Source organism: Coregonus lavaretus, assembly GCF_964263955.1.
Source record: "Coregonus lavaretus genome assembly, chromosome: 23".
NCBI classification, from domain to species: Eukaryota; Metazoa; Chordata; class Actinopteri; order Salmoniformes; family Salmonidae; genus Coregonus; species Coregonus lavaretus.
Genome location: NC_140010.1, coordinates 32,603,707 through 32,618,069, shown reverse-complemented (window position 1 = coordinate 32,618,069; position 14,363 = coordinate 32,603,707). Strand labels below are relative to the sequence as shown.

At 42.1% G+C, this 14,363-nt stretch overlaps 1 protein-coding gene across 1 annotated transcript in view; it reads right to left on the bottom strand.

Moving 5' to 3' along the window:
• Window positions 1-839: 839 nt before the first annotated feature.
• Window positions 840-14,363, bottom strand: part of LOC311150483 (MAM and LDL-receptor class A domain-containing protein 1) — a gene marked incomplete at its 5' end in the record, with an annotated part of 50,784 nt that continues 37,260 nt past the window's right edge. Inside the window, 7 exons of the mRNA XM_084187981.1 lie at window positions 840-1,382; window positions 1,556-1,604; window positions 1,759-1,855; window positions 2,178-2,301; window positions 2,708-2,819; window positions 3,059-3,218; window positions 4,981-5,218. Coding sequence (XP_084044107.1) covers window positions 1,281-1,382; window positions 1,556-1,604; window positions 1,759-1,855; window positions 2,178-2,301; window positions 2,708-2,819; window positions 3,059-3,218; window positions 4,981-5,218 — 882 coding nt within the window. The 3' untranslated portion in view covers window positions 840-1,280. The remainder of the gene's footprint in view (window positions 1,383-1,555; window positions 1,605-1,758; window positions 1,856-2,177; window positions 2,302-2,707; window positions 2,820-3,058; window positions 3,219-4,980; window positions 5,219-14,363) is intronic.

Below are 14,363 nucleotides of genomic sequence, written 5' to 3'. Positions count from 1 at the left end.
TATTTGCGTACTATTGTTTGTACAGATGAACGTGGTACCTTCAGGCGTTTGGAAATGGCTCCCAATGATGAACCAGACTTGTGGAGGTCTACAATTTTTTTTATGAGGTCTTGGCTGATTTCTTTTGATTTCCCCCCTGATTTCAAGCAAAGAGGCACTGAGTTTGAAGGTAGGCCTTGAAATACATCCACAGGTACACCTCCAATTGACTCAAATTATATCAATTAGCCTAACAGAAGCTTCTAAAGCCATGACACAATTTTCTGGAATTTTCCAAGCTGTTTAAAGGCACAGTCAACTTAGTGTATGTAAACTTCTGACACACTGGAATTGTGATACAGTGAATTATAAGTGAAATAATCTGTCTGTAAACAATTGTTGGAAAAATGACTTGTGTCATGCACAAAGTAGATGTCGTAAACGACTTGCCTAAACTATAGTTTGTTAACAAGAAATCCGACCTTGCGGGGGTCCAGAGAAACTGTGTTATGCCAGTGTGTCTGGCAGAGAGAGACAGCGATCAGAGGAAGTCTGGGTGTTTGCTACCATGTCTCTGCTGGATGTGCCAGGGCATGGCTGAACTGAGTCTGGGACCTGGGATGGATGGATAGTGGGCTAGGGCTTGGAGAGAGGTCTGGGGACTGGGGATGGGGGTGGATAGAGGGCTGGGAATGGGGCTTGGAGAGAGGTCTGGGGACTGGGGATGGGGCTGGGAGAGAGGGCTGCGGATGGGGCTTGGAGAGAGGGCTGGGGATGGTGCTTGGAGAGAGGGCTAGGGATGAGGCAGGAGATGGTTGTCTTATTTACAGGTTAGAGAGGCAAAGACTGAAGAAGAAACTTGTAAATAACCATTTATTACAGTAAAGTGAAACAGCTACAAAGATTTCTGGTTGTTGGTTTATGTAATGTCATTATGATTATATCACTTTTTAACATAGCTATTGATCTTTATCAACATTGTCACTATGGTAAATGCAATTCCCGAGCATAAAATAATAAACATATATCAATAGAGCTTTCCTAAGACTATAATATGAATACTGTTAGATACAAACTGTTGCTTATACACTTCAGTTGACACTGTGCTTAGTAGTGTTTGAGTTTGAAGTTGAGTTTATTTTAAGTTTTACAGGGATAGCGCACATGAATCAATGTTTCAGTAAAAGGGACGGTTTTAGCCAGCCAGCAAATTTTCAACTGCTGTCCCTAGTGTACATTGTAACTTTTTTGGTTATGAGCTCATGAGAACAATTATGAGAACGGTTTGGAGTTATTCCTCCTCAAGCATCAGAGGTAACCACTCTGAACTCTGCAGTGTCTGAAGAGGAATCATACAAGATGTTGAAGAATGACAGGTCAGAGTCCCTTCCGTGTTCTAAACCCTGGAAATAAAAACTGAGTATCTTTATATAGTCCTAGACAGAGCACAACTTGGCCAATATGGCTCTCAAACACACTTTTTCATTATGGCAATGACAGTCATAACTTTTAACAGTATAGAATATGATTTTGTGATAGTGTTCAGTATTTTATGTAATCATGTAATTATACTTACGTTGTTAGGATTGAAAACAGGGACATTATTTTCCAGAGGTTTAGGTAGGCTGTGGGAAAGATGTCACTGAATTATATCTGTTGTGATCAGATATCGTTTGATCTATTTTACATTGTAACCACACATATCATAATCATCATCAAAGACATCACCAATTCATTATTACCAACTTTATCATCATCATCATTCTCATCATGACATACTTGGTGGAGCGTTTCCATTGGAGTGCAAAGAGAACAGTGGCGATGACAGTCAGCACCAGCAGAGCGAAAACCCCTCCCAACCACACATACAATGAATCTGTAGGTACAAGAACACATTAGAGAATTCAAAAGTTAGTGTACATTGTACATTTGTTTGTATCATTGTGCACATTAGTGTAACACCCTTGTCAAAAGGGGTAGTTAGTAAATTCATCCTAATACCATCCTGCCGACTACGCCAAAAGTCTAAACCTGAGGGCTGAGTGACCATTGATCAGACATTCCAGCCCAGTAAGAACAAGTCCAGCCCAGTCCAGTACAATACAGATCAGTGCAGTGTAGTCAAGTCCAGCCTAGTGCAGTGCAGTAGAGCACAGCACAGTCTAGCACAGTCTAGTACAATACAGAGAGAGGCCTACTATCTGTAGTAGGAGTTGGAGTGTCTGTGGGTACGGTGTTGTAGCAGTGACCAGGCTGGATGGTGATGTCATCTAGAGCCACATCACCGCCGGGGGCCCGGCCCCTCCAGTACATGAACACAAACTGTGGAGGGGACAGGACACAGCCTTTATCTAATCACAGACATACACAGTATAATTAGTGACACAGCAGTCTCACATTACCATACTTCCAAGTCTTGTTCATGACTTGGCTTGGAAGCCTGGGAATTGGGAATTGTGGTTTATGACACAGGTAGTCACACACTAATACAGTAGTACAGTAATGTTTAATCAAACCAAGAACAAAACGTACATAGAGCAGCAAGTCTAACTTAGCCACATAGAGCATTTGCATCTATTTTATTATGTTTTTTTTTGTCCTGGAGAAAACAAATATAAATTTAAGAAGATCCTTGTATGGTTTCCTGGCCACTACAACAACCACAAAATATAAAGCCTCCCTGAAGAGTTAAATTAGTTACTTAATACTTATGACTGTAGACACTTACCCAGAATGGCTGTGTATAATCCACATATACGCTGCCCTCCAACCACACGTCTCCCTGGCTGCCTGACTCCGTCCACAAGACATCAACTGCACCTCCACTAGCATGCTGTTTACTGGGGGAATGAAAGAATAAACCAATCAATAAACCAATCAATCCACCCATTCATACTCCCATCCATCCACCAACCCAACTGTCTGTCTGTCTGTCCATCCATCCATCCATCCATCCATCCATCCATCCATCCATCCATCCATCCATCCATCCATCCATCCATCCATCCATCCATCCATCCATCCATCCATCCATCCATCCATCCATCCATCCATCCATCGACAACACGATCGTACCCACCTGTCATTGCTGTAGAGGTTGAGGGTCCCGATGTGAGGGCCATACATGTGAAACCAGAATGTCAGACAGTACCCCCTGCTGTCCGGCTGCAGTATCTCACTCAACAGCATGGATCTGTCTCCCCATTGGCCCACAGAACTGTCCACATACAGGTAGTAACCTGGGAGGAGACAGGACAGGGAGCGACTAAGGAGCCTTTTCTGACCAGCATCCCATTGACAGCCAGAATAGCCTAAATATATAACTGAACCTTAACCCTAACCTTAAAGGGATAGTACTGGATTTTGGCAAGTTCCCTTTATCTACTTCCCAAGAGTCAGTTTAACTCGTGGATACCATTTTTATGTATCTGCGTGCAGTTTGAAAGAAGTTGCTAACTAGCGTTAGCGCAATTGCTAACTAGCGTTAGCGTAATGACTGGAAGTCTATGTAGACTTCCAGTCATTGCGTCAAAAGCTAGTTAGCATTGGCTTGCGAAACTACCTCTGACCTCCTTTATTCTGGACGCAGATACATAAAAATGATATCCACTTGTTCATCTGACTCTGAGGAAGTAGATAAAGGGAACTTGACAAAATCCTGAACTATCCCTTTAATGTTAGGGTTAAGGTAAGGGTCAGTTATATATTTTGGTTAGTTGGGCTGTCCCTTTATCCAAACCCTTAACCTTAACCCTAACCCAGGTGTGTCAAACTCAATCAGTGCAAGGGCCATACTGAAAAAACACAAACTGGCCATTGTTTTATTAGAAAAAATATGGCCCTTCATAATGTCCACCTATGTACATAGGATGCTGTATATAGCATTTTATACACATATTTTTTTTTAAAGATAAATGTGTCCAGCCTTTGCTGCTTGCAGATGTGCATTAGGCTACATGCTGCGACCCTAATAAAAGACAATTTAATAACTCAAAATAACAAAAACTTAGGTAGGTTGTTGTAACATTTAACTGAAAACATGTTTTTCATTTTTTTGCACTGCATGGATCACCGGTGCGGTTGAATGCGGCATTGCTGTATGGCAGTGGAGGCTGGTGGGAGGAGCTATAGGAGGACAGGTAATGGTTGTAATGGAATAAATGGAACAGAGTCAAACATGTGGTTTCCATATGTTTGATACTGTTCCATTCATTCCATTCCAGCCATTCCAATAAGCCTGTCCTCCTAAAGCTCCTCCCACCAGCCTCATCTGCTGTATGGTGCACTCAAAGGGCCGGTTTCCCGGACACAGATTAAGCCTAGCCTAGTACTGGACTAAAAAGTGCTTTCAATGGAGATTCTTTCCATTTATCTTGCTTTTTAGTCCAGGATTAGGCTTAATCTGTGTCCAGGAAACCGCCCCATTATGTTTTGTAGTAACCCATTGGAAACTAAACTTGGCATGGACATTTCGCCTACAACACGTTTAAAACTTTCAGTCTGGTAGAAGATTCGGTCAGTGCCATTAGTGATGATATGATACAGTGCTCTGGCTGGCTCGTGTGTGGGTGGGTCTGGGAGGAGGGGTGTGTGTGTGGCAGTGCACTGCCGTTTGGCGTGCAGCACGTTGGTTGTGACAATGCATCGCGGGCTGTATGGAAGCGGGACAAAATGAATTGACAACCCAAATCACTGTGTGGGCCGGATAGAAATGTGTCACGGGGCGGATTCAGCCTGCGGGCCTTTTGTTTGACATGTGTCCTAACCCTAACCATAACCTAATTTTAACAAATTCGAAATTAAATTAAATAGCCCTTTGCACGTCAGCCACATCCCCTGCGTTTTTTCCCACAGGACAGGTACACGTAACACAAACATTTTCAAAATGTTTGGACACAGAGACAATCATACCTTTACTTCAACAATAAGAACGCACATTTTCATTCTCTGTTTGAAAATATTTTGCTATGTTGTGCCGTACTGAACATGACCCATGCTCACCTAGGGAGGAGTTGGTGGTGTGGTCCACACTGGGCCCAGTGTTGGGGTTCAGGGAGGCCCCTCTGCTCCTCAGCCAGTCCCCCTCATCCACCCCTGCCATGGCCACGTTGGTCCAGCCACACAGGTTGGTCTGGAAGTCACAGTGTCCAGGTGGAGGACAGGGGCTGCTGGTTACCAGGATGTCATCAAAGGCCATGTCCCCCTCATCACTGCTCCCCTTCACCCCCTCCACAATGATCTGAAACAACATAACAGCTTTGAGAACCACCAAAAACATAATCACCATAATATACAGCAGTGGTTTTCAAACCTCTCCTTGTGGACCTCCAGACGTTTCACAATTTTGTTGTAGCCTTGAAATAGCTCACCTGATTCACCTGATACACCTATTCAAGAGCTTGATGATTAAATAAAATAAAATGGCATTTGTCACACACGCCGAATACAATTGTTGTAGACCTTACAGTGAAATGCTTGCTTACATGCTGACCAGACCGGACACGTCGCGTGCGCGAGCGTTGGAAAATAAATGTACACATACATGTTATTCAATCATTGCACTCACACTGCTCACACGCGTCTGCGTGGCCAGGCGCTAAAATAGAACTTGGTTCTATTTGTGATGCTTGACGCGCTGCAAGTACTGCCTCTCCCATCTCCTCATTGGTTTTTAGGAGCATATACCCACCTGGGTGATTGAAAGATGAACTGAGGTCCACACTCCAGTCAGTGGTGGTAATGCATCTTAAAGTTGGTTGCCAACCAACATATAAAGTCCAAAGAAGAAGAAGCCTGAAGGAAGCCTGAACTTGGTTTACCATTTTATCTGTGGATTAATTGTTGGAGTAGAGGACCTTGTGCATTTCAGGTAAAATAACAACCCAATTTTTATATCCCAGGACAAATTAGCTAGCAACAACATGCTAGCTAGCTAAATTGCCATAAATGTTCAATGCTTTTCGACCTGTCCCCAAATTAATATAAATTTAGTTGGTTCAGATTTTGTTTTGATATTTCAACCTGCGTGTCCTGATCTCGTCTGATGTGGAAGGAAAATATCAACATGCATGCGGTCTGGTCAGCATGTAATGAACCTTTCCCAACAATGCAGAGTTAAAAGAATTATAATAAAAAATAAAATAGTAACTAACACAAGAGGAATAAAATAAAATACACAAGAATGGAGCTATATATGGAGCTATCTTTTAAAGCAGCATCAAGAAATTGAGTCTATCATAGTTCATGTGGGATCCATTGACATTATGAAGCTTAGCTCAGAAAAGCTGAAGATGGATTTTAAAGAACTGATTGGTCACTACTTGACACCAACAAATGCCCCATAATACCTGGCCCTCTGCCCCCCCCTAAATCGTGGCATTGAACGGTTCAGCAGACTTTTAGCCCTCCATAACTGGCTACGAAACTATTGCAGCTCTGTGGGTGTAACATTTATTGACAATTTTGATACCTTCTGGAAACAAATCGTATTATAAGGAGGATGGGATCCACCCAAATCATTTGGGTTCCTGGATTCTTTCACAACATTATAAAGCTGGTTGAGACAATGACTTATCAATAACCCAAGCCCAGCTCATTTAATCCCTACCATTGTGTCGCTGATTTGTCATAATGCTTCAGCAAATGTACATTATCCTAGGGGCATTGGAAGACACAATGAAAGTTACCTAATTTATGTCCCTCTTACTGCCCTGAATGCCTCTGCTGATCCCACTGCTATTGTATGCAGTAATAATGTGCCTATGAACCAGAGTGATACTGTTAGCACTCAGGCGGTGTGCCCTAGTAGGAAGTCCACTGTGTGCAGCTCACCCTGCACTAACATAAATAACATGAGCATGTCTACCTCTGCTAAGCTTCCCAGTAAAGCAATAAAACAATCAAGCATCCCAGAAAAGTGCTAAAAATAGCCCACTATAACATACAGTGCATTCGGAAAGTATTCAGACCCCTTGACTTTTTCCACATTTTGTTATGTTACAGCCTTATTCTAAAATTGATCTACACACAAAACCCCATAATGACAAAGCAATTTTTTTTGCAAATGTATAAAAAAAACCTGGAAATATCACATTTACATAAGTATTCAGACCCTTTACTCAGTACTTTGTTGAAGCACCTTTGGCAGCGATTACAGCCTTGAGTCTTCTTGGGTATAATGCTACAAGCTTGGCACAACTGTATTTGGGGAGTTTCTCCCATTCTTCTCTGCAGATCCTCTCAAGCTCGGTTAGGTTGCATGGGGAGCGTCGCTGCACAATTATTTTCAGGTCTCTCCAGAGATTTTTGATTGGGTTCAAGTCTGGACTCTGGCTGGGCCACTCAAGGACATTCAGAGACTTGTCCTGAAGCCACTCCTGTGTTGTCTTGGCTGTGTGCTTAGGGTCGTTATCCTGTTGGAAGGTGAACCTCCGCCCCAGTCGGAGGTCCTGAGTGCTCTGGAGCAGGTTTTCATCAAGGATATCTCTGTACTTTGCTCCGTTCATCTTTCCCTCAATCCTGACTAGTCTCCCAGTCCCTGCCGCTGAAAAACATCCCCAAAGCATGATGCTGCCACCACTATGCTTCACCGTAGAGATGGTGTCAGGTTTCCTCCAGACATGACGCTTGGCATTCAGGCCAAAGAGTTCAATCTTGGTATCATCAGACATGAGAATCTTGTTTCTCATGGTCTGAGAGTGTTTAGGTGCCTTTTGGCAAACTCCAAGCGGGCTGTCATGTGCCTTTTACTGAGGAGTGGATTCCGTCTGGCCACTACCATAATGGCCTGATTGGTAGAGTGCTGCAGAGGTGGTTGTCCGTCTGGAAGGTTCTCCCATCTCCACAGAAGAACTCTCTCTCAATTCCTTCGACCTCATGGCTTGGGTTTTGCTCTGACATGCACTGTCAACTGTGGGACCTTATATAGACAGGTGTGTGCCTTTCCAAATCATGTCCAATCAATTGAATTTACTACAGCTGGACTCCAATCAAGTTGTAAAAACATCTCAAGGATGATCAATGGAAACAGCATGCACCTGAGCTCAACTCATAGCAAAGGGTCTGAATACTTATGTAAATAAGGTATTTTTGTTTTTGATTTGTAATACGTTTGCAAAAATGTATAAAAACCTGTTTTCGCTTTGTCTTTATGGGGTATTGTGTGTAGATTGGTGAGTAAAAACATGTATTTAATCAATTTTAGAAATAGGCTGTAATGTAACAAAATGTGGAAAAAGTCAAGGGGTCTGAATACTTTCCGAATGCACTGTATGTAGCTTAAGAAAGAAGGTTCATGAAATCAATCATTTGCTAGTAACAGATGACATTCATATTCTGACAATCTCTAAAACTCACTTAGATAATACCTTTGATGATACAGTGGTAGCAATACATGGTTATAAGATCTACAGAAAATACAGAAATGCCACAGGTGGAGGTGTTGCCGTTTATATTCAGAACCACATTTCTGTAAAGCTTAGAGAGAATCTCATGTTAAATACCGTTGAAGTAATGTGGCTACAAGTTCATCTGCCTCACCTAAAGCCCATTCTGGTGGGAAGCTGCTATAGACCACCAAGAGCTAACAGTCAGTATCTGGATAACGTGTGAAATGCTTGATAATGTATGTGATATCAATAGAGAGGTATCTTTTCTGGGTTATTTAAATACTGACTGGCTTTCATCAGGCTGCCCACTCAAGAGAAAGCTTTAAACTGTAACTAGTGCCTGCAACCTGGTTCAGGCTATCAGTCAACCTACCAGGGTAGTTACAAACAGCAAATGAATGAAATCATCAACATGTATTGATCACATCTTTACTAATGCTGCTTTAAAGCAGTATCCACATCCATCGGATGTAGTGATCACAATATAGGAAAACCAAAGTTCCAAAGGCTGGGCCTAATATAGTGTATAAGAGGTCATGCAATACGTTTTGATTCCTATGTTGTTGATGTTAAGAATATTTGTTGGTCCGTGGTGTGTAATGAAGGGCAACCAGACTCTGCACTTGACACATTTATGAGGTTGCTTATCCCAGTTACTTATAAGCATGCACCCATTAAGAAAATGACAGTAGAAACTGTTAAATCCCCGTGGACTGATGAGGAATTGAAAAATGATATGGTTGAGAGGGATTAGGCAAACGGAATGGCTAATAAGTCTAGCTGCACAACCGATTGGCAAATGTACTGCAAATTGAGAAATCATGTGACTAAACTGAATAAAAGAAAATAAACTAAACTATGAAACAAAGATAAATGACAAAAAATGATAGTAAAAAGCTTTGGAGCACCTTAAATGAAATTTTTTGGGAAAAAGGCAAACTCAGCTCCATCATTCATTGAATCAGATGGCTCATTCATCACAAAACCCACTTATATTGCCAACTACTTTAATGATTTTTTCATTGGCAAGATTAGCAAACTTAGGCATGACATGCCAGCAACAAACCCTGACACTACACACCCAAGTATATCTGACCAAATTATGAGACAAGCATTGTAATTTTTTATTCCATGTGGAAGAGGTTAAATAATTATTGTTGTCTATCAACAATGGCAAGCCACCGGGGTCTAACAACTTGGATGGAAAATTACTGAGGATAATAGTGGACAATATTGCCACTCCTATTTGCCATATTTTCAATTTAAGCCTACTAGAAAGTGTTTGCCCTCAGGCCTGGAGGAAAGCAACAGTCATTCAGCTACCTAAGAATAGTAAAGCCACCTTTACTGGCTCAAATAGCTGACCAATCAGCCTGTTTCCAAACCTTAGAAAACTTTTGGAAAAAATGGTGTTTGACCAGATACAATGCTATTTTACAGTAAACAAATTGACAACAGACTTTCAGCACACTTATAGGGAACAAGCACAGCCCTTACACAAATGACTGATGATTGGCAGAGAGAAATTTAAGATAAAGAGATTGTGGGGGCTGTTTTGTTAGACTTCAGTGCGGCTTTTGACATTATCGATCATCGTCTGCTGCTGAAACAACATGTGTGTTATGGCTTCATACCCCCTGCTATATTGTGGATAAAGAGTTACCTGTCTAACAGAACACAGAGGGTGTTCTTTAATGGAATCCTCTCCAACATAATCCAGGTAGAATCAGGAATTCCCCAGGGCAGCTATCTAGGCCCCTTACTTTTTAAAATCTTTACTAACGACATGCCACTGGCTTTGAGTAGAACCAGTGTGTCGATGTATGCCGATGACTCAACACTATACACGTCAGCTACTACAGTGACTGAAATTACTGCAACACTTAGCAAAGAGCTGCAGTTAGTTTCAGAATGGGTGGCAAGGAATAAGTTAGTCCTAAATATATCAAAAACTAAAAGCATTGTATTTGGGACAAATCATTCACTAAACCCTAAACCTCAACTAAATCTTGTAATGAATAATGTGGAAATTGAGGATTTTAAACTGTCATGGTCAAAACATATTGATACAACAGTAGCTAAGATGGGGAGAAGTCTGTCCATAATAAAGCGCTCCTCTGCCTTCTTAACAGCACTATCAACAAGGCAGGTCCTACAGGCCCTAGTTTTGTTGCACCTGGACTACTGTTCAGTCGTGTGGTCAGGTGGCACAAAGAGGGACTTAGGAAAATTGCAATTGGCTCACAACAGGGCAGCACGGCTGGCCCTTGGATGTACACAGAGAGCTAACATTAATAATATGCATGTCAATCTCTCCTGGCTCAAAGTGGAGGAGAGATTGACTTCATCACTACTTGTATTTGTGAGAGGTTTTGAGATGTTGAATGCACCGAGCTGTCTGTTTGAACTACTGGCACACAGCTCGTACACCCATGCATACCACACAAGACATGCCACCAGAGCGGTCTTCACAGTCCCCAAATCCAGAACAGTCTATGGGAGGCACACAGTACTACATAGCGCCATGACTACATGGAACTCTATTCCACATCAAGTAACTCATGCAAGCAGTAAAATTAGATTTAAAAAATAGATAAAAATACACATTATGGAACAGCGGGGACTGTGAAGCAACCCAAACATAGGCAGAGACACATGCATACACACACACAATAACATACCCACTATACACACACGTACATATGGATTTTGTGTTGTAGATATGTAGCAGTAGAGTAGGGGCCTGAGGGCACATACTTAATGTTTTTAAAATTGTATAACTGCCTTAATCTTGCTGGACCCCATGAAGAGTAGCTGCTAATGGGGATCCATAATTAATACAAATACACAGGGAGTACCAGTACCAGACCAATGTGCAGAGGTACAAGGTACTTGAGCAGCAAATTATGAGTGTAAAAGTGAGTGTGTGTGAGTGTGCGTTTGTGTATGTATGTTTGTTTTGTAGTGTCGGTATGTGTGTGTGTGTTACAGTGGGTAAAAAAAGTATTTAGTCAGCCACCAATTGTGCAAGTTCTCCCACTTAAAAAGATGAGAGAGGCCTGTAATTTTCATCATAGGTACACGTCAACTATGACAGACAAAATGAGATTTATTTTCTCCAGAAAATCACATTGTAGGATTTTTATATGAATTTATTTGCAAATTATGGTGGAAAATAAGTATTTGGTCACCTACAAACAAGCAAGATTTCTGGCTCTCACAGACCTGTAACTTCTTCTTTAAGAGGCTCCTCTGTCCTCCACTTGTTACCTGTATTAATGGCACCTGTTTGAACTTGTTATCAGTATAAAAGACACCTGTCCACAACCTCAAACAGTCACACTCCAAACTCCACTATGGCCAAGACCAAAGAGCTGTCAAAGGACACCAGAAACAAAATTGTAGACCTGCACCAGGCTGGGAAGACTGAATCTGCAATAGGTAAGCAGCTTGGTTTGAAGAAATCAACTGTGGGAGCAATTATTAGGAAATGGAAGACATACAAGACCACTGATAATCTCCCTCGATCTGGGGCTCCACGCAAGATCTCACCCCGTGGGGTCAAAATGATCACAAGAACGGTGAGCAAAAATCCCAGAACCACACGGGGGGACCTAGTGAATGACCTGCAGAGAGCTGGGACCAAAGTAACAAAGCCTACCATCAGTAACACACTACGCCGCCAGGGACTCAAATCCTGCAGTGCCAGACGTGTCCCCCTGCTTAAGCCAGTACATGTCCAGGCCCGTCTGAAGTTTGCTAGAGTGCATTTGGATGATCCAGAAGAGGATTGGGAGAATGTCATATGGTCAGATGAAACCAAAATTGAACTTTTTGGTAAAAACTCAACTCGTCGTGTTTGGAGGACAAAGAATGCTGAGTTACATCCAAAGAACACCATACCTACTGTGAAGCATGGGGGTGGAAACATCATGCTTTGGGGCTGTTTTCTGCAAAGGGACCAGGACGACTGATCCGTGTAAAGGAAAGAATGAATGGGGCCATGTATCGTGAGATTTTGAGTGAAAACCTCCTTCCATCAGCAAGGGCATTGAAGATGAAACGTGGCTGGGTCTTTCAGCATGACAATGATCCCAAACACACCGCCCGGGCAACGAAGGAGTGGCTTCGTAAGAAGCATTTCAAGGTCCTGGAGTGGCCTAGCCAGTCTCCAGATCTCAACCCCATAGAAAATCTTTGGAGGGAGTTGAAAGTCCGTGTTGCCCAGCGACAGCCCCAAAACATCACTGCTCTAGAGGAGATCTGCATGGAGGAATGGGCCAAAATACCAGCAACAGTGTGTGAAAACCTTGTGAAGACTTACAGAAAACGTTTGACCTGTGTCATTGCCAACAAAGGGTATATAACAAAGTACTGAGAAAATGTTGTTATTGACCAAATACTTATTTTCCACCATAATTTGCTAATAAATTCATAAAAAATCCTACAATGTGATTTTCTGGATTATTCTTTCTCATTTTGTCTGTCATAGTTGACGTGTACCTATGATGAAAATTACAGGCCTCTCTCATCTTTTTAAGTGGGAGAACTTGCACAATTGGTGGCTGACTAAATACTTTTTTTCCCCACTGTATGTGTGTGTGTGTGTGCGTGTGTATGTAGTGTTTGAATGTGTGAGGGATTTGTGTGGGAGTGACAGTTTAGTGGGAGTTAGTGTGTATATGTGACCCGTTTCAAGAAGCTAGGCATACAGTTGAAGTCGTAAATTTACATACACCTTAGCCAAATACATTTAAACTCAGTTTTTCACAATTCCTGACATTTAGTCCTAGTAAAATTCCCTGTTTTAGGTCAGTTAGGATCACCACTTTATTTTAAGAATGTGAAATGTCAGAATAATAGTAGAGAGAATGATTTATTTCAGCTTTTATTTCTTTCATCACATTCCCAGTGGGTCAGAAGTTTACATACACTCAAATAGTATTTGGTAGCATTGCCTTTAAATTGTTTAACTTGGGTCAAACGTTTCAGTTAGCCTTCCACAAGCTTCCCACAATAAGTTGGGTGAATTTTGGCCCATTCCTCTTGACAGATCTCGTGTAACTGAGTCAGGTTTGTAGGCCTCCTTGCTCGCACACGCTTTTTCAGTTCTGCCCACAAATGTTCTATAGGATTGAGGTCAGGGCTTTGTGATGGCCACTCCAATACCTTGACTTTGTTGTTTTTAAGCAATTTTGCCACAACTATGGAAGTATGCTTGGGGTCATTGTCCATTTGGAAGACCTATTTGCGACCAAGCTTTAACTTCCTGACTGATGTCTTCAGATGTTGCTTCATTATATCCACATAATTTTCCTTCCTCATGATGCCATCTATTTTGTGAAGTGCACCAGTCCCTCCTGCAGCAAAGCACCCCCAAAGCATGAAGCTGCCACCCCCGTGCTTCACGGTTGGGATGGTGTTCTTCGGCTTGCAAGCAGACCCCTTTTTCCTCCAAACATAACGATGGTCATTATGGCCAAACAGTTCTATTTTTGTTTCATCAGACCAGAGGACATTTCTCCAAAAAGTATGATCTTTGTCCCATGTGCAGTTGCAAACCGTAGTCAGGCTTTTTTATGGCGGTTTTGGAGCAGTGGCTTCTTCCTTGCTGAGCGGCCTTTCAGGTTATGTCGATATAGGACTCGTTTTACTGTGGATATAGATACTTTTGTACCTGTTTCCTCCAGCATCTTCACAAGGTCCTTTGCTGTTGTTCTGGAATTGATTTGCACTTTTCGCACCAAAGTACATTCATCTCTAGGAGACAGAACATGTCTCCTTCCTGAGCGGTATGACGGCTGCGGGTCCCATGGTGTTTATACTTGCGTACTATTGTTTGTACAGATTAACGTGGTACCTTCAGGTGTTTGGAAATTGCTCCCAAGGATGAACCAGACTTGTGGAGGTCTACCATTTTTTTCTGAGGTCTTGGCTAATTTCTTTTGATTTTCCCATGATGACAAGCAAGAGGCAATGAGTTTGAAGGTACAGTGA